Source organism: Fukomys damarensis, unplaced genomic scaffold (assembly GCF_012274545.1).
Source record: "Fukomys damarensis isolate Sample0158 unplaced genomic scaffold, DMR_v1.0_HiC HiC_scaffold_14, whole genome shotgun sequence".
NCBI lineage: Eukaryota > Metazoa > Chordata > Mammalia > Rodentia > Bathyergidae > Fukomys > Fukomys damarensis.
The window spans coordinates 42,677,976-42,698,095 of record NW_022900926.1 but is presented as its reverse complement, the minus strand read 5'-3'; the positions used below and the strand labels follow the sequence as shown (position 1 = coordinate 42,698,095).

General features: G+C 44.7%; 1 protein-coding gene across 1 annotated transcript in view; it reads left to right on the top strand.

Annotated features, from left to right (window-relative positions):
- The window catches only part of Igf2r (insulin like growth factor 2 receptor), a 163,559-nt gene extending 148,873 nt beyond the window's left edge, over positions 1–14,686 (top strand). The window contains exons 46-51 of the mRNA XM_010631164.3: positions 29–175; positions 719–906; positions 3,535–3,721; positions 11,083–11,235; positions 12,139–12,208; positions 12,991–14,686. Coding sequence (XP_010629466.1) covers positions 29–175; positions 719–906; positions 3,535–3,721; positions 11,083–11,235; positions 12,139–12,208; positions 12,991–13,407 — 1,162 coding nt within the window. The 3' untranslated portion in view covers positions 13,408–14,686. The remainder of the gene's footprint in view (positions 1–28; positions 176–718; positions 907–3,534; positions 3,722–11,082; positions 11,236–12,138; positions 12,209–12,990) is intronic.
- Positions 14,687–20,120: the final 5,434 nt, after the last annotated feature.

The following is a 20,120-nucleotide window of genomic DNA, read 5'->3' as shown; positions in this document are numbered from 1 at the left end:
GTGACCTGTCCGTGAATCCTCTTTTCAGGTTTGACATCGACAGCTGCACCTACTTCTTCCGCTGGGACTCTCGTGCTGCGTGTGCTGTGCGGCCTCAAGAGGTGCGGATGGTAAATGGGACCCTCACCAACCCCGTGAATGGCAAGAGCTTCAGCCTTGGGGATATTTATTTTAAGTAAGTGAAACATTTTCCCTATGAGCGTGAGACTTATTAAAAAAATAAACCAGTAATTCCGGTCTTTCCTTAGTGAGAGCCGCATAACAGAAATAGGTTTGTATGTTTTAGTTACTGTTGCTGGAAGAGTCATATTTTGCTTAAACCAAAGGAAAAGTGTTACTCAGCTACTAATGTTTAACGCCAAAGATGGTGAATTCTTGTTCAAAATAAGCCTCCTGTCTCCACCTCCTGATGAACCTGGGGTAGAAGTCAAAGCCCTCTGGAAGCAGGGTTGGGTGAGACTTCTGTGGGATTCCCAGTTGTGGGGTCATAGCCTTGGAGAAAGATGCTTTCACCCAGAACATGGAGCCTGTGGTGCAGTAGGATGACTAAGGCAGATGCTGGTGCCCTAGAGTCTCTGGGGCCATGGAAGCACTGACCTGGCTTCAGGATGAAGGGGAAAGGAAGCATCTGGACTCCACATTCCCTCCAAGAACTTGGGGTGAGGTGGTTCTGTTGAAACCCGACCTGAAGGACTGTGCTCTTCCTCCTGCCTCTCAGACTGTTCAGTGCCTCTGGGGACATGAGAACCAATGGGGACAGCTACCTGTATGAAATCCAGCTCTCCTCCATCACCAGTTCTTCCAACCCAACCTGCTTCGGAGCCAGCATCTGCCAGGTGAAGCTGAATGACCAGCACTTCATCAGGAAAGTGGGCACCTCGGACAAGACCAAGTACTACGTCCAGGGTAACTCTCCACCCCCGTCGGCCCTCTGCACTTAGCTCCCTCAGAGAAAGGTCTTTAACATTTCCACCAGCAAACTTGTCACAGTTTTCAAACAAACACCCTGGTGATTCCAAGATGCGCTCTGTGAAGGGGAATGTGCAGTCTGTTAAGGCCTGAGTGTCTGGCAGCAGGTGAATCGTGTCTCAGTGAGCCCAGGGCTAGTACGGCACCTGTGTGACCCGGAGCTGCTCACAGGACAGGGGCAGGCAGAATTATTGAGGTTGGGTCTTAGGCTCGATGGAGTCCTTATTTTGAAACTTAATTCAGTGTTAGAGAAGAGTAAGAGATTTCACATTTACCAAAAAGACCCAACGTACTGGCTGACTCTTGCTGCGGCCCACTCATGAGGGAAGGGCATTAGGAGGTTTGATAGGGCCTCTGAGGAAGGGGTTGCCCTGGCCCTCATTAGTCATGAGAGAGTCTTCTTGCCCTTCTGTCAAATACCTCGTCTTTCACTGTGTGTCTTTCATAATTTGATTTTTGAACTGTGTGGCTATATTAAAATTTTGAGGGTGTGTTGTGAACCCTAGCCTTTCTGACAGGAAAGCCTGTTGAGAACCCCCTGAATGGGAAGAGGATGGAGTCTGGGAGGAAGCATGTGCCCCATGCTCAGGAACCTGGACCGCAGTAGCAGCAGACCTTTCGTAGCGCCTAAGGAGAGACATCAAGAGACAGGCCAACCTTGCGGATCCTAGCCCCAGAGCTATGGCTGGGCGCTGGGCACCATGAGCCCCTGGATAGAAATGAAGAAGTGCTCATTTTGCTTTTGGGCCTGCAAGGCAGTAGGAAATTCGATCAGCTCCTTCATTCTCATAATTCCGCTTCACAGAAAACTACCTGTGTTTCCCTGTTCTTTTGCTTTCTTCTCACTTCAGTGATTCCTCCAGTAACTTGGGGTCACATGCATACATCACAAGCAGCTCTTGTCCTGCCTCTGGCTGTCCTGTCTCCTCAAGGCCTGGTCCCATGAGGCTGCTGGGTAAATAGTGGTTGATGCTAAAGGATTGCTATTAGAGCCTTCAGCATGCACAAAGTTTCCTCTAAGCTCTTTTCCATACAACTTGAAGATCTTTGACAGACTGCACCTGTTTCTACTGGCTGCTGGTCCTACAGCAGGCATGGCTCCAGCCATTGTACTATTTATCAGCTTGCAAAGTCCTTCCGCAACCTGCTTGATATGGGTCACCTTTGCTGGAATGCCTTGGCCACCCACCTCCCTGAGTAAACCTGCTTCACACACCCAGCGTTTTTGTGTCCTTTGAATGTGTGGGAAGGTTCAGGTTCCACAGAACTGTGCTGGTTATGAGTAAAGCCTTCACTTTCATCTTCAGACAGTGACATTGGGTAGACTTTTAGGACCTCCAGCTTTCAGGACACCTGTGTGAGGCATGGCGGTATGGGTGTATACATACGTGTGCCTTTAGTCTTAGGTAAGGAAATCCCTTCCAGACTTTTTGTTTTGTTTTGTTTTGTTTTTCGAGACAGGGTCTCACTATGTAGTTGAGAATAACATGGAATTCACTTTGTAGCCCAGGCTGGTTTTGAACTCACAGTGATCCTCCTGCCTCAGCCTCCCGAGTGCTGGGATTACAGGTGTGAGCTACCACGCCTGGGAAGACTTTTCTGCTTTCTTCATTCACCAGCACCAAAAAAATAGATTTTGTCCTAATGAGTCTTTGATTATTCCAGAGGGTAGGAATAAGAACCTGCAGGGCACAGTCTCTAGGTGTAGAGCTACCATGCTGGCTCCTCTCCTCTTTGATGATCTGCTACCACACTGCCCTGCAGAGCCTTGGTCAGTTCCTGCTTTGGCCATCCTCAGGGGCCCATTGTACCCCACCTCTGCCCTGGGTTCCTGTGGACACCTCTATTCCGTACTGAAATGCCTTTGCTCACAGAGAGCGTGAGCCAGCCAGAGAGGAGCAGAGAGCACACAAGGGCCTCTCACTTCTGACACCAATGGCAAGTTCTCAGAACCACCCTCCCAGTTAGTTAGTAATGTGACAGAAGAACTCACAGGTCTCACCAGAAGCTGCTGTGTTTGGGTCTGTGATGGCAGCAGAAGGATATAGATTACAGTCCACAATATGATCTGGGGGTTGGGGATTGTCCAGGAGAGCTCAGATGCAAAGCTTCTGGCCTCTCCCTGACAGGACAAGATGGACTGCCACCCCACAGCAATGTAAGATACCATATGTGGAGAAGTTTAACCGGGATGCTTGCTGAGCTTGGTGTCCAGAATTTTTGCTGGGATACCATTGTGCAGGCACGATTGATTGGTTAATCGATTGACTGTCCATATAGTTGGTTTCAGTCCCCAGGTGGGCTGATGCCACCTGGCCAGCCCCCATTCTTACCATGTTATAAGCCAAAGTCAGAGGTCAGGCCTCTTTGGTGAGGTGTGCTTTCTTAGGGCAGGGGCTCTGTGAATGTCCTTGCGTGAGCTTGTTTAAGCTATGAAAGCTGAGCATACATGGGACACTGCACAATCTATCTTTACATCTGATTTTAAGTCTGCCTGTGAGGTCTGTGCCTTGGAGGCTGGCGGTAATCGTGCTGAGGGTGTGTATGTCACTTCCTGCTTCACAGATGGCGATCTGGATGTCGTGTTTGCCTCTTCCTCCAAGTGTGGGAAAGATAAGACAAAGTCCGTCTCTTCCACCATCTTCTTCCACTGTGACCCGCTGGTAAAGGAAGGGATACCCGAGTTCAGTCATGAGACTGCTGACTGCCAGTACCTCTTCTCCTGGTACACCTCCGCTGTGTGCCCCTTGGGGTAAGTATAATGTCCTGGATGCTCAGTACTGTGCCCTGTGCACTCTTAAAACTGTTCTAGAGGGCAGGAAAAGGAACCCTCAGGGCCCTGTCTCTAGGTATAGAGCTGCCACCCGGGCTCCTCACCTTGGCTATTTGCTCTCAAACTGCCCTGCAGAGCCTTGGTGTGATGCCTTCCGTGGGCATTGCCAGGGGCTTGTGGGGCCTTCCTGAGCCCATTATACCCCACATAAGTTTGTGTGTTCATGTTTTCCCTAGTGTTTTATTGTAATAGAGATGGTTCTATCCCCTAGATGTAGCACCGTGCCCCCATGATTGTCATTGCGCTGCTGTGACCCACCACTCTAGGAGCATTGGCTGTGCTTCCTTCAGGCACACAGTGTCCCAAGCTGGGTCCTGCCTGTGCGCTCCATGCTGTCCTTCTGCACCTCCTCCTACTCAGCTGCTGGGGCAAGCACTGGCCAGGCTTCGTCTTTGATTCTCAACACATCTTCTCTCTGTACCTGGTGTAGGTTTTATATGGTAAAATTTCACTTTGACTGGGATAAAGTATTTTCTGTGTTTGAATGAGTGTAAAACATATTCTGTGGTGCTTGAAAATGAGCCGTAAGGCCAGGTTTCCCTGGGCAGGAAGGTGGAGGTGCCCTGAGCTACCTGGGCAGGGAGAGATGTGCTGCTCTGGGCCACATTCTCCTCTTTGGGAGCTGGTTCTCCTTGGCTTAGAACCACTGAGCCACACACAGCATTCATCTTGGATTTACATTCTTTTTTCACTCAGGCTACCATTTCTCATAAGCTTTCCATTCTCTGTCTTGTGATTTATTTATTTAATTTGTTTGTCTAAATTCCCAGTCCCATCCTGTGACTTTAATAACAAGAGAAAAATGAATTCTTACTGTGTCATTTCCTAAAAAAGGAACCCTACCAGTGGCAGACAGCAGTGGGCAGGATGATGGGAAAATTCCATTCATGCTTCTTAAATCTTAGGTCCTTTTTCATTTTCACTTTATTTACAGATGCTACCTCAGCAAAAAATAACTTTGTCCTAAATTGTTCTGGGGACATGAACATAAGGACTCTTAGCTACACAGCCATGGAAAGAGGCTTTAGGTTGACATTTCACTCATGGTACTTCAGCTTTTGAACATCTGTAGTATATATATTTTTTTTTTCAGAGAAGACTGGCTTGCTTTTTTAAAATAGCAAATCACTTACTGGTACATTTTAGACATACATAATAACACTCATTGTAGGGAATTTGCACCTGTATATGATATATCCCACCTCTTTTTTCCCCACTGCTCCTCTCCCCTCAGGTTCCCTTCTCCTCCCTGTGTACAAATGCTTTGTTTCCAATTTTTTCCTTCTATTTTCACTTTTTTTCTTGTTTGTTCTCCCCCCATTCCCCTTCCCATTTGAACATTTTCTTCCCTTTTACCAATATCTATTAACATTTTAGTTCTTATCTTCGCTCTTCATTTCTCACACCAGAGAAACAATGAGGTATTTAAACATGTGTGTCTGATTTATTTCACTTAAGAGTATGGTCTCAAGGTCTATCCATTTAGCTATAAATGTCTGAATCTGAAGCTCATCCTTCTTGATGTCACAGTAGTACTTCATTGTGTTAAAAAACTACATCCTTAAGCTGGGCGTGGTGGTGCACGCCTGTAATCCCAGCACTTGGGAGGCTAAGGCAGGAGGATCGCTGGAGTTCAAGACCAGCCTGGGCTACATAGTGAGTTCCAGGTCAGTCTCAACTACATAGTGAGACCCTGTCTAAAAAAACAAAAAACACATCTTCTTTATCCATTTATCAGTTGATGGGTGTTTGGGCTGTTTCCAAGATTTAGCTATTACAAATTCTACTGCTGTAAACAGGGATATGCATATATTATAGTATAATGCTTTTAATTTTTTTCAGGAAGATATTGAGAAGACTAACTGGGTCAAATGGAACCTCTAGTTTTAGTTGTTTGAGGAATCTCCACACTGATCACAACAGTCTACACTTCCACCAACAGTGGAGGAAGGGTTCCTTTTCCCCCACAGCCCCACCATGCTTTGTTATTGGTTGATTTCTTGATAATAGCCATTCTTTCTGGAGTGAGATGGAATCTCAGAGTTGTTTCATTTGCATCTCTTGCATCACCACTGATGTTGAACATTTTTCATATATTTATTTGCTGTTTCTACTTCTTCATCTGATAAGTGTCTATTCATTTCAGATGCCCGTTTTGGGATTGGGTATTTAAATTTGGGAGTTCTGATTTTTTTTAGGTCTTTATATATTCCAGATAGTAGTCCTTTGTCTGAGGGACAGCTGGCAAAATTTTTTCTCACACTTTGGGTTGTCTCTTCACTCTTCTAGTGATTTCTCTTGCTGTGCAAAAGCTTTTTAATATGAGTGCCCTGTCCTTAATTCTTTGTGCTTAGTTCCCATGTGACTGAGGCTTTGTTCATAAGGTCTTTGCCTACTCCTGTGTCCTCAAGCATTCTCCCCTATTCTATCTCCTAGCAGATTTAGTGTTTCTGTTTTAATATTTAGATCTTCCACCCATTTCAGTTTTAGGTTAGTGCCTGGTGAAAGATACGAGTCTAGTTTTAATCTTCAGCATGTGGAAAGCCAGTTTTTCCAGCACCATTTATTAAAGAGGCTATATCTTCCAGTAGGTGTTTGGCTCCTTTGTCAAAAATGAGGTGGCTGAATATGTCTGGAGTTGTTTCTGCATCTTCTAATCTATTCTGTTGATCTTCGGGTCTGTTCTTTTGCCATTACCACGCTGTTTTTAATCACAGTAGCTCTGTAGTATAATTTCAGGTCAGGAATTGTGATGCCTCCTGCTTTGCCTTTGTTGCCCAGAATCGCCTTTGTTCTTCTAGATCTCTTCTGGTTCCAAATGAATTTTAGGATTGTTTTTTCTAATTCTGTGAGATAAGCTGTTGGCATTTTTTATCTCATTTTTCAGAGTACTGTAGTTTTCAATGTAGAGGTCTTTTACTTTCTTCATTAGATTAATTCCTAGGAATTTTGTTTTTTGGATACTCTTGTGAAAGGTATTTCTCTTATTTCTCTCTCAGTGAGTTTGTTATTTGTGTACAGGAATGCTATTGATTTTGGAGTGTTGACTTTGAATCCAGCTATGCTACTGAATTTGGTTATCAAATCTAGAAGTCTTTTTGTGGAATTTTTGGGATCTTCTATGTAGACTATCAGTGTCATCTGCAAACACCTGCAGTGCTCTGAAGAAGTTACTACAAAATGAAAAAGGATTAAAACTAGATGTTCTTTGTGAAAGAAGCAAAATATGAATTTAAAAAATAATAAAATTTAAAAGGTATAACTTCCTTGGCAATGAGAGCTTAATGTGCCATAGGCTAAAATTCTTCCTCAAGGTTTTCTGTGTGGATTTAGAGGTTCTGTCAGGCTTGCTGTGAGTGGGAAAAGGGGATGCACCTTGAGGGCCTAGTTCATAGGACATTGGCGTCCCACTTCTGAACCAGAGAGGAAAGTTCCAAGGAAAATCTGCTTTTTGTCATATTCAGAATATCGGGAACCATAGGTGCTTGCATCTTTTAACACATTCATGAAGCAGTAAAGACTTCAAGAAAAAAAAAGCAGAAGTTTAAAGCATTAGCGTGTGATGCCCAAACAAGGCACTGTCAGTGTCTTCACTCATGCCAGAGTGATTGTCTGAAGTGTTACAGGTGTGGCCACAAGGCAGGATGCTGCCTGATTGGGGTTTTTCATTTTATTGAAGTATCAGTTGTATATGTTTAAATCAAATGTAAATATATTAAAAAAAGCAAGTGACAGCTATCATCCTAATGGTAATTGGGATATCATCCTGGTTTTTTGTTTTTTTTAGCTGTTTCTTCTAGAATTTACATTAGTGCTCTGTCCTGGGAATTAAACCCAGGGCCTTGACACTGAGCTTACATCCCCAGCCCCTTTTAAAATTTTTTATTTTGAGGCAGTCTCAAAAAGTTGCCTAGAATGATCTTAAACTTGGTGAGCTTTGCCTCAGCCTCCTGTAGCACTGAGATTACAGGTGGAGACCACCATGCTCAGCTACCTCATTGATTTTTTTTTTGTACCAGGGATTGAACTTGGGATCTTCCACTTGCAAGGCAGGTGGAGGAACCACTGAGCTAAATTCCCAGCCCCTACCTCATTGTTTTTTGATGAACATTTTATTGCTTTTTTTGCGGGGGGGTACTGGGGATCAAACTCCAGCCCTTGTGCTTGTGAGGCAGGTGGCAGCACCACTGAGCTAAATCCCTGGCCCTGATGAACATTTTATATTCTCTGTTGACTTTCTGCAAATAAATTTTTTTTTTTTTTTTTGAAATATACTTTATCATTGCTAATAACTGTATGATATAGTTAAGACTATAACCTGAGAGACACGATTATATTCCAGTCCTAATGCTATTGATTTTTCACTATGTGACTTTTCAAATTAAGTGACATTTTAAAAATAAGATTCTTCACCTACAAAATAGTGACAATAATTTCTAGTTCCAAGTGTAGATATGAAAGTTACAACAGAACTGTCTACAACATTTACTAAATATAATTTTTTTTTTTTTTTTTGGTTCCAGGGATTGAACTCGGGACCTTGTGCTTGTGAGGCAGGTGGCAGCCCCACTGAGCTAAATCCCTGGACCTGCAAATAATTTTTATATTCTTACTTACTTTCCAGAAATGAGTATTTCACAATGTGGGTACAACAGTAGTCATTCCTATATATTTATGTTTTTATTAAATTATTTTTCAAAAGTTAATAAACCTGCATCTGCAGATGGAAGGGACTCTTGCGTGCCCAGCACAGTTAATAGGTGACAGGAAGACTCACACAGTCATGAAGCATCAGAATAGCAAGTGTACAAAAGACTCGACGAGTGCAGGGGAAGCGCAATTATTGAGTTAAAGAATCGTGTAAAAAAAGGTGAAAATACTGGGCAGCAGTAGTATGTAAGCTGCATGGAAGAAATAGTTTCTTACTGATTAATTTTAACCTTTTTGTTCTATATGCATGCCAATATTTTAAGACCATTAAAATAAAAATGTATAGAATAACTTATAATGCAGTAGTGAAGAAAAGAGAAAAAATTGAAGTTCTCCAGAGAAGATAAAAAAGGGAAGAAAAGAAGAAATGAAATCAGGCATGTAGAAATAAATCATGTTAAATATAAATAAACTTCCAATTAAAAGACCAGTTGTCAAAGTTGGGTTTTAAAAACACCTGTGTTTACAGGGAATACAATATGCCTAAAACAGGGACACAGAAAAGCTCAAAGTTCAAAGTGATTAAAAAAAAAAAAAGCCAGGAAAATAATAGAATGAAGGAAAAATGGAGTTTTGTTGTAACATTGGATAAAGTAAGACACTGTCAGAAAATGCAGGGGAAACGTAGAAGAGTGAGTTCATTAGGGAGACCCAGGAGACCCGAAGGCATGTCCGCCTGAGCAGGCAGCTTCTGTGTGTGAAGCAGAACCCACAGGCCACACACAGGCAGACGTGCCAGCTCACCTTTGCTCAGTGAACAGCTGGGCCACATCCTCAAGAGTCCCTGAGGGGCTGGGGCAACGGTGAGGAAAGCTGGATAGAAAAGATGTAGAGAGACCACTGTTCCACCACTTGGAAAATACCCGATTCTTTCACTCACTTGGAACATTTTCTAAACTTTGTAAAAACCAGGAGTGGACAAGTCTTTGCAAATATCTAAACACAGTTAGCATGTAAACGATATATATATTGTTATGATATTAGGAACCAAGAACAAAGAATAACTGAGATGTGTAAATACACTGGAAAACAGAAATGCACCTCTAATCCATAATTTAAAGAAAAAAAAATCAACAGTAGAAATTAAACCAAATTAATAAGGTGAAAATGTCTAGATCGATGCAGCTTGTGGGTTTCTAAACAGTCCCTGCCAGTTTTGGCTGTGTGGGTTTCTGGGTTTGAAGGGAGAAGTCTGCAGGGTTCTAAGTGTCTGTGAGATGTGACATTCCCATCCTGCAAAGATGAACAGCTGTAGGCCAGGACAGGGGCGAATGCCAAGCACTTCTGTTGTTTCTTATCTTTCTTATGTTTTTAGTTGTATGACTCACACTGAACTTTGACAGACTACTTAATCTTATGTGGCCAAGCCTTTGTTTGATTGCCTACAACCTAATTTGAATTATTTTGGAGCCAGATGATCATAATTACTTTCTGAATGAATGAATAGCCTGCAGCCTCAATGTCTGACTTCTGTGTGTGGCTTGGGTTGTCTCTGCTCTTTTATCCTGAGTGGTTCAGATACTTTGGTTTTTGAGACAAGGTCTTGCTGTGTATTTGGGCTGGCCTTAAACTTGGTATGTGTCCAACATGGCCTCAAACTTGGATTGATCCTCCTGCCTCTGCTTCTTGAGTGTTGGGATTACAGGTGTGCACCACTGTGCCTGGTGTAAGCAGTCCAGATACTTTTTGTTGCTGTGCTTTACCTCCTGTTGTGGGGGACATGCATGTGGTGGGCCCTGAATGACAGGAGGCCAGACAACTCAGAAGCATCAGGTTGTAGTACAAATACTGTTTTCTGACAGAGAGGGATAGCAGCCCGGTTCTTTCTCTCTCTGTAATACCATGTCTCCCTCTTCCCTTGAATGTGTAATGGCGTGGAACGGCATTGCCATTCCCTGAAGGTCTGAATGTCGGAGTGTTGGGGAGGACATGGAAAGGCTGGTGCAAGTCACTAGCACTGTCCATGCCAGGTCAGGTGCCCTGAGTGTTTCTTCTACTCTGAAAGCACCGGGACTGGATTTCAAGATGGCACTGTTGAAGAAGCACCTTTCTGGATAGTGGTGTGTAGAATCAGTGCAGTGGGCAGGAAGTTCCCTTTCTTTTTTAAGTTTTTGCTTTGCAGTAGTGGGGGTTGAACCCAGAGCCTTCAGACTGGGCTCTATCCCCAAACTTTTTAAAAATTTTGAGTCAGGGTCTTGCTTTGTTTCCCAGGCTGGGCTTGAACTTGACACTCTTCCCACCTTACTTGCCAGAGTGCTGAGATTATGGGCAAGTTCCCCTACCTGGTCTGGAAGGGTGGCGTCTTTAACTCCTCTGGTTCTGACATCTGCAGTGCTAGACATCCTCCAGTGCTTGACATTTCATAATACTTAAAACAGCATTTTCTATTTGTGTGTCCATCCTCCTTCCTTAAACTTCTTCACAGGAGGAATTTCTGCTACCATGTCCCACGCCAGGTGTATTGGGCTTACTAGGCTCGGGGTGGGAGGGGCTCGTTGAATTTGTCAGCGAGGGCCATTCCCGGGGCTGGGAATCCCAAGTGATTGGGCTCCCTTTCTTGTGATATCTAGGGTGGGCTTTGACAGAGAGAGCACCGAAGAGGACGTACAGAGCCACAAGGGGCTCTCGGAGCGGAGCCAGGCTGTCGGGGCAATCCTCAGCCTGCTCCTGGTGGCGCTCACTGGCTGCCTGCTGGCCTTGCTGCTTCACAAGAAGGAACGGAGGTAAGGAGAAACCCCGGGGGAGCCGTAGGTAAGGGCCAGGTGTATGGGTCAGCATCCTACCTGTGTCAGGCTGTTCTGAGCCCAGCCACAGCAAACATCTTTCAGTTCTTAGTTCAGAAACTCCCTATGGCAGCAGAAATTGCAGTTTCTTAAATGTCTGCATTTCAGAGCTGTGGCAGCATGCACAGTTTCTGACTTTGTGTCACACCTAGACATGCCATGGGCTCTTCAGCCAGTGCCTCTGGGTGTTTAGGGACATTGGTCCCTTGATGTATCCAAAGATTCATAGAAAATTAAACATCATTCATAAGTAGATTTCCTGCTGATCAGCTGACTTCTATGCCCTTCTCTCATTATCAAAGTGAGCATTTATTAAGCCCCCATTGTGTCAGGTGTGTGCCATCTGGTTGGCCCCACTTTTCAAGTGACTGGTGGGCAGGTTTTCAGGTGGGGTTTGGGAGAGAGATCTGCTGACTGGGACAGTCTACTCTCAGAAGTCAGGTTGGGGACAGTTGAGGCCCAGTGCATTCTGCTTAGGGTGGCCTTGCAGCAGCCTGCGGGAGGTGTGGTCCTGTTAGGCTCCTGGATGGAAACGTGGAAGTGAACTGGGAAGTGACCTTGCGACTGTCAGGAGGTGAAATGGGATTTGAGTCCTCTCCACTCTGATTTTAGAGCCCGTGTTCTTTTCTGCTGAATCTTGACAGATAGTTTGTTGCCCTGCTGTCACAATATGTCATTTGTCATTCTCAACTTCTCTGCCTTGCTGGGGTGGGGTGGGGTATGTTTATGGAGGACATGCAGCCACTGTGATCCAGACCTCGGAGCTACAAAACTGGGCTTGGCTTTGACTCCCTGCCCCTGGTGGTTCTACAACAAACTAATTATGGTCTCCTTTTTTCACAGGGAAATTGTGATAAACAAGCTGACCAATTGCTGTCGAAGAAGCGCCAATGTGTCCTACAAATACTCGAAGGTACTTGTCTGCTGAGTCTCTGGGGTATCCTCCTCCCCACCCCTGCAGCAGTGCTGTGGGGTCTGTGGTAGTAGAGCAGCATGGGCAGCTCGCAGCTTGTGAGGAAAACCATTAGTTATGGCTTTACCCTCTCAGGCTAACACAGTTTTGTCTTGTTTTCCTTCATGTTTCACCTATTGTGGTCACGACTGATTTGCTTAGGAGTATTTGCTGTTTAGGTGGTTTCCACTTTTTTGGCTATTGTCTAAAAACCACGATTGTGAAAATTTCTGTGCATCTAGCATTTGGTTGAGTTTCTTCAGATGAACTTCCAGAAAAGGCCTTGTCTAGGTTAAAGGGCATAAATACTGTGTTTGTGGCTTGTTACACATATTGCCAAATCCCTTTTTAAAATTAGACTCTGACATAAGTCTTCTTATGGCTTCTCCTACATATCAAATATTGTCCCCTCCTCTGGCGCACAATTGTGGGGAAAGCCCTTGTCCCCCAGCACTGCCTTCTGCTTGGCCCTGCCCTGTTCGCCAAGGCAGCAGTTGACACAGGGCCCTCTTGGTAGTTGTCCTGAAGACCTCCTGTTGGGTTGGTCTTACTAGCAGCAAGAGGTTGTTTTCAGCTCTGGTGGTGACTTGAGAACAAGAGATGTAGGAACTATGTGGGCTCTGACCTCTGCTCTTGCCATTTGGGAGGGCCCTGCTTAGGAGTGAGTCAGGCAAGGACAGGAGCAAGAGCAGATAGGCATTTTCACTGGGGCTCATGTGGTCTCTGCTGTTACTCCCTGGCAGGTGAACAAGGAGGAAGAGGCAGATGAGAACGAAACAGAGTGGCTGATGGAAGAGATCCAGATGCCACCTCCAAGACTGGTGAAGGAAGGACAGGAAAATGGCCACATTACCACCAAGTCTGTAAAAGCAGAGGCCCTCACATCCCTGCATGGGGATGACCAGGACAGTGAGGACGAGGTCTTGACCATCCCAGAGGTGAAGGTTCACTCAGGCAAAGGAACCAGAGTGGACAGCTCACGCCCTGTGAGAAACCCGCAGCAGAAGGCCCTTCGGGAGAGGGAGGACGATAGGGCAAGCCTGGTTCCTGGGGAGAAGACCTGGAAAAGGAAGCCCAGGCCTGGACAGCATAAGATGGTGACCTCTACTAAGCTGGTGTCCTTCCACGACGACAGCGATGAGGACCTCTTACACATCTAACACCATGGTGCCTACAGGAGAATGTGGAGCCATGGGACAGCCAAGCACCTCCAACCAAATAAGACTTCAACTTGATGATGCTTCTATAATTTTGCCTTTAACAAAAACTGCTTCAAAAGGGAAGAGTTTTTGTGGTGGGGGAGAGGGTGAAGGAGGTCAGGTGCTGCTCCTTCTAGACATTGCTCACATTGGCCAAAGGGCGGTACCTCGTGCCCAGGGTTTGCCCCAGGTCCTCACTTACATGCAGAGCCCCTGTGTGCACCTACCAGGTGCCAGGCCGGGTGCATGAGAACAGAGGGCTGTGTTTGAAAAAACCCTTGCTGCTTTAGACCCTCTAGGGTATTTGACCATTATATTTTAGCATCTTAAGTCTCTCCCCCTATTTATTGACTTTGACAATTACTCAGGTTTGCGAAAAAGGAAAAAAACAAACCAGCCAGTTTCTTCTTGTCAGCAGAATGCAGTGCACCAGGTGGTGTGGAAGGGAAGCTGTTGGTTTGCTAGGGTGGTTTCTCATGGCATTTTGAACTGGTCATTAATGTGTCCCCTGAGTTGGTGGACTCCATTCTGTCTTTTCTCTTTCGCTTTCTGTTTTTAAGGGCACCACAGACACATGCACAGAGTCCCTGAGTGCCTGGGTTTGGGAGGCTCTGCCTGCTCTATGCCTTTCATCAGTGATAGCTGCAGCCCTTCTTTGCACATCATCTTCAGACCTAGGTTTGCAGAGCACATTGGTCAGTATTGCTTTTGCCAGCTGGTGTACTCATGCAGTCCACCCAAAGACTGACATTTTTTTGTGTGTGTGTGTGTGCGTGTGATGTGGAATTGAGGTGTCTGAGAAAATAGCTTCTTTCCTGGTTTGGGTTATAGGTCTCATCTCTTCAGTTTCTCATGATACCACCTTTACTGTGCTTATTTTTTTAAGAAAAAAAGTGTTTATCAACCATTCAACCTATAAAAAGCCTTAATTTGCACAGAGTATGACTTTCTGAGCTGGCGGGAAGCATGGTGGGCCTGAATCTCATCATAGCCTTGAGCAGGAGGGAGGACCTGACCCATATCCTCCGCTGGCTGTCGGCTCCTTTCTTGAAGTATTTCACGAATGACTTTTTTCGCATTGCAGAGTTGTACATAGACTCAGTGGTATTCATGTGGGAAAAGCAAACTGCCCTGCAGAATCTCCTGGTTTGTGCTCCGTTTGGCTGGCTTATTTGATTTCAACATGAGTGTATTTTTTAAAATTGATTTTTTTCTTCATTTTTTTCCAATCAACTTTACTGTAAGATAAAATATTCAATAATTTCAATAAAAGATAAATTATTAATGGAGTGTATTTTTTTCCCCCGTGGATAGTGAAAACTTGCAGGGCCAGTGACCTGTTACCACCTGGCTTTTCGTTCTGTTAAGTTTGAATGTTTGGATTTGTTTTTTAACTGGAGATCTCCTTGACCCTTGATGAGGTAGGACTTGAGTTTTTCTCTGCACTGTTCCCAGTTACACATGTTACTGTAGGTCCATCTACCTCCCCTTGACCTTAGACCTTGGGTGGTTCCTGTTTACCAAAACAGCAACTGTGGAGATTAGATTCCAGGATACAATGAAGCATCTTGTATGTCTAACACTGGGGTTTTCTTCTGAGTACCTTTACGAGTCTTCTGTCACAAATGAGGAATTAAGAGCTACCTACATGTTTACATGAAGGCAGGAAGTTACTCTAGTCACTTTCCCTATCTGCAGTTTCATTTTTTTGCAGTTTGCTACCTGTGGTCAATTTCAGTTCAAATATACTACACGGAGAATTCCAGAAATGAAATCATAAGTTTTAAATTGTGCACTGTTGTGAGCAGATGAAATATTGTGTGTCCCACTCCACCGCTCAGCTTGTGGACTAAGTTGTAAATTGGCATTCTTTTTTCCTTAAAGATTTTATAGCATCTCCTGAGATGGGTAGGGGCTATAGAGGTTTAGATTATATCCTCTGTCACTCATCCTCAGGCATGGGAAGAAGTTGTCCTCCAAGCAGTTCCCACCTCCAAAGAAATTGGGAAGCCCCTAGTAAAGGGGCATTTGCAAGGACCTGTTGCACCTTGGTAATCTAGACGGGGGAGTATGTTTTCAGCTTGCTCCTGATCCAGTAACCTGCCTATATCTGGCCCTCAGAGGGAAAGGAAACGGACAACAACTGTGTGAACTTGTTTGACTCTGAGGGACGGGGATTGCAGCCAGGGACTTTGTACTAAATTACATACCCAACCCGTTTATTTTTTATTTATTTTTTGGGTTTTGCACCAGTTGATAAATAACCTCAGGCTGGGTTTGAACTTGGAGTGTTGCTGCTTCATCTCGGAGTGTTGCAATTACAGTATGTGCCGCCATACTCAGCTTGTTTGTTTTGACTCTTGATACATAGTCCATCTGGCTTTGAACGTACTATGTACCCCAGGCTGGCCTTGAACTCACTGTGATCTACTTCAGCCTCCTGAGTGCTGGCATTATAGGTGTGTGCCACCATGCCCAGCTTGCTTTGACTCTTCTTAAGAATCTGCATGATCTCTATTCCAAGCCTCTGAAAAAAAAAAAGCAACCATTCTTGCCCACCGTTATTACAGATGTTTTTAGGGAAACTCACCCTCACAGCAAGTAGAAATTACAGTCTCAGAGGAACGATTTTACTGATAAGAGTACAAAAACTTTTTAAAAGCAGTGACAAAAGTTTATTTGAAAAAGTAAAAGTGAAGAGAGAAACCGGCTCTGCAGGTGGGTTGGGCCAAGTGAAAGGAAAAAGCAAGATATAAGTACACCCTGGAGAAAGCAGGGCAGGCTACCATGAGGAAAGCCATGATAGCAAGCTCTTCTTAGCGTCTGTGATTTTTTATACTGTCCAAATCTTGAGGAAACCCACGAGAAATTCTACATTCAGGTCCTAAGAGGCTGTGTTGGGATCCTGTGCTTCCAGCTGACATCAGGTCTAGGCCATCCCATTGAAAACCTGGTTGAGTTCTCACAAGAAGTCCCAAGTGCAGGGCTTTGGGAACTGTTCTATGCATGTGTTCTGTAATTAACAGGTCACACCTACTTCCCCAGCCAGTTTTGCCCGCCCTAATCTGTGTCATTTCCCCGAGAGACACAGATCCCCATAATTCTTTATGGGGTTGGAGGGAATAGAAGTCTGTATTCTATAGCTTCTTCAAGCTTAAGGGGCTGAACGCCCTATGTACTGGGGATTGTGTGCTCTCCAACTACTTTGGGGTACTGTGGCTCACTGGCTGGGTTAAAGGAGAACCTGTCAGAAAATGAGAGAAGAGTTAATGACCATTGACCTTCACTGTTAGCCTAAATTTGAAGAGCAGATCAGATTTCCACACTTCCTGTAGCAGCACCGGCATCTTGCATTTTGAAGAGAACTCTCAAGTCTTTCAGAGGCTCACAGGAGTATCTTTTTCCTTTGGGTGATCTTGTTCTTCAGACAGTTTGGGTGTGACTGGCTTTATTCTAGAAAAATGAGTCTATTTCTGCCACCTTTGCTGTTGTGAGTATGGCAAGGATTCCTGCAAGGGGCCTTACCATTTTGGCTTTAATTGGTCAGTGGGTGCTCCTCGCTCCCAAGTTTTTACGAGTACTTGATCTCCAGGACAGAAGGTGGTCAGCCTGGGCCAGCAGCTGGCAGGACCCTGTTCCCATACATAGCCTGTTGTACTTGGCCTAGATTAATGAGATATTGTAAGAGTCTTCCGATCTCTGGGTCTACTATTTTATCAGAGGACAGAAATAGACTCCCGGGTAACATCTCAGAAGGACTCAAACTTAACTCAGTTTAGGGCATGTTACAAACCCTCAAGTGCTATTGGCATTAGTGGGAGCCAGGATTCAGATGCCTCTTGGTTAGAGTTTTGCCAGAACTTGATTTAGGGTCTGGTTGGCTCTCTACCTTTCCAGAAGATTGAGGCCCACTTCCCATGTAGGATTTTTATAGCTTGTCACCAGTTCCTTGAGGAAGGAACAGATGGTTCCTGAGGAACTGGGAATAAGGCTAAGACCTTGAGGGCTGTAGGGCGGTTCTCCTTGCTTCCCTAATCAGCCTTTTGATTTCCCAAGGAGAATTCAGACATGTCTCCTTTGGTGCCCTGAACAGTGCATGATTGCTACCTGCTTGGGAAGATGGACTGCCTCTAGGGTTTGTAGAATTTCCTGCTTATGCTTTTTAGATGATTGACAAAGCTACTTCCGTCAGTGAAACACACTTCCTCAGGGTTTTAGAGGTCAGATCCCTGGTGTCCTGCCTACTTGCAGAGGTCCAGGAGATCTCTGAAGAATGGCTAACTTCTGGGGCTGTATGCAGCAAAAAAGCAAGGTTAATAGTAGTACAAGGTTTTATAATAACTTCAGGGGTGTCTAAGAGCATGGCCTGATACTTTGCCATTCTTGTTTCCAGAATAGCTCTGACCTGATGGGGAATCAAGACTTCTAGTCTGTGTCACAAAGTTAACTTTGCAGCTTCTGTTAACTACAGCTGCAAAGAATTTTTGGTTAGGGTGTCCCTTTGACTGCATCTATGGCTATAGATCCAGAGGAGGGTTTTCTAGAGTAGTAAGTCAAAAGAGTGAAGTAATTGAATTGGCTCATCCATGTCATTTACAATTACCTAGGATTCCTCGAGGAGATGGTGATGTCTCTGAATAGGGGCACTCCAGGTTTTCCTGAGCCTCTTTGGTCATCAGAGTAGGAAATGATGGCTCTGGCTGGCATAGCCCCTCTCTGGGAGCCCTGACAGTCAAACCTCTGGTGCCATGAATTAGGCACATTATTGTCTCACAGACAGAGCTCAGGCAGGCTTGGGGAAGGCATATGCACAGTTTAGTCTTCTTGCCCTTGAAACAGGAACTTCAGTTGTCCTTGGCTTTTTCAAAACTTAGGGGACCTGCATGGGCTTAAAGCATTGCCAATTGGGACTGCTATAATTTTAGTCTTTCCCTTTGTCCCTCCTCTGGGTCTTGATTGTTGAAAACACAAAAGGCTGTGAGCAGCAGATGGCCATAGGTGTCTGTTAGCCCTTCTGAAGTTTTTGTAGCTTTCATTGAATATCTGGAGGTGATCAACGAAGGAAATGATGTCCCACTAGTTTCTGTCTTCCTGGAAGATGGATCTATATTAGTATATTTACAAAAGACTTAATACACCTCTTTACCTCCATGGTAAGAACAACTAACGCATTAGACATCATTCTTAGTGCCCCACTAGTACTATAGTCCCAGTTTGATTCTGTTGAAGGGGGAATAACCTTGCCAGGGTGATTTGTTTCCCTTTTAAAAGTGCATTGTTCATTTTCATAGTGCCTAGCCTTTTGTACATCTGTAATTGAAAAAAGGACCTGCACTAGAGTATTCCCTTTCACCCCTGGGACCTCTCTTCAGGGCAGAATAAGTTGTGTATTACAGTAGCAATTGGCACCACTTCAGGTTTTATCTGGGGAGCTTAAAGCTGTTTGAGAAGCATGACGAGGAGGCTGAGGCATGCTGGTTTCCCCTGGGGTGCTAGGCTCTTATGGAGTTCCTGAGTCACTGGAGAAGATGGACTTGATTTATTAGCCCAAGAACTATAAAGAAGGGATCAAAGACACCTCCCAATCCTATCACACTGGTCAGAGAGACGCACATCATCCGGAGAGTCAAGTATCTGTGTGGGAGTCTCAGGACAGGGTCATCCAGAATATCTCCCTCCTCACAGTCTACTCTATAAACACCATAGTTCCTGAACATTCCCTTTGATAGGGCATTTCATTCTACCTTGTACGTTTAAGCAAAAGTGCTGTAACTGGAGAATAGTCTCACAATTTAAAGTACCATCTGTGCCTATCTCTCATCACCTCCCAATTCATATTGGAACCCTTCCCACTCATCAAGACTATGGACTAGAAGGAGCCCGTGGGGGCACACGCCTGTAATCCCAGCACTTGGGAGGCTGAGGCAGGAGGATCGCTGAGAGTTCGAGACCAGCCTAGGCTACATAGTGAGTTGTTCCAGGTCAGTCTCAACTACATAGTAAGACCCTGTCTTAAAAACAACAACAACAAAGGACTATGGACTAGAGGTGATATTGGTGGAATCCATGTGGTGGTGAGGTCCAAGAGGTTTCCCACTGGCTTGGCTTGAGGCCGATAGACAGAGACAACTAGATCTTGACTCCTTAAGATGGTGTCCCATGCAGAAGGAGACCTGAGGGTTCCACGAAGTGTCCCTTGTGAGACCCTAACAGACCAGATAGCTGTCCCTATCTGAGTGATATTGGCATCATTAAACACAGAAGACTCCTCTAGGAGCTTTTGTATCCATATTTGGACCTATTAACTTGGGGAGAAGAAGATAAAGTCACTTGTTGGCCTCACCTAGTCCTTTAGCTGCCTTGAAGTAAGGACAGAACTTCCCCAAGCAAAGTTCACTTAGCCACTTAGTAGAATCCCATGATGTTCCAGTTTGCATTTCTAATCCTTTGATGAGTACTTGTACTATGAGCTTGTTGATGGCTTACCTGGTATTTTGAGTCCCTTGATGACTCTCCTTAGCCACACTGGAGCCAATTGGGAAAACTTTCTTACAGTTTACTCCAATAGTAATAAATAAGATTGGGGATGGCTCTGCTTTTGTATACTGAGTTCTTTAATTACATTTTAAACACTGTCCTGCTCAGGTTGTCAGGTGTAGGGTTTTTAATTATCT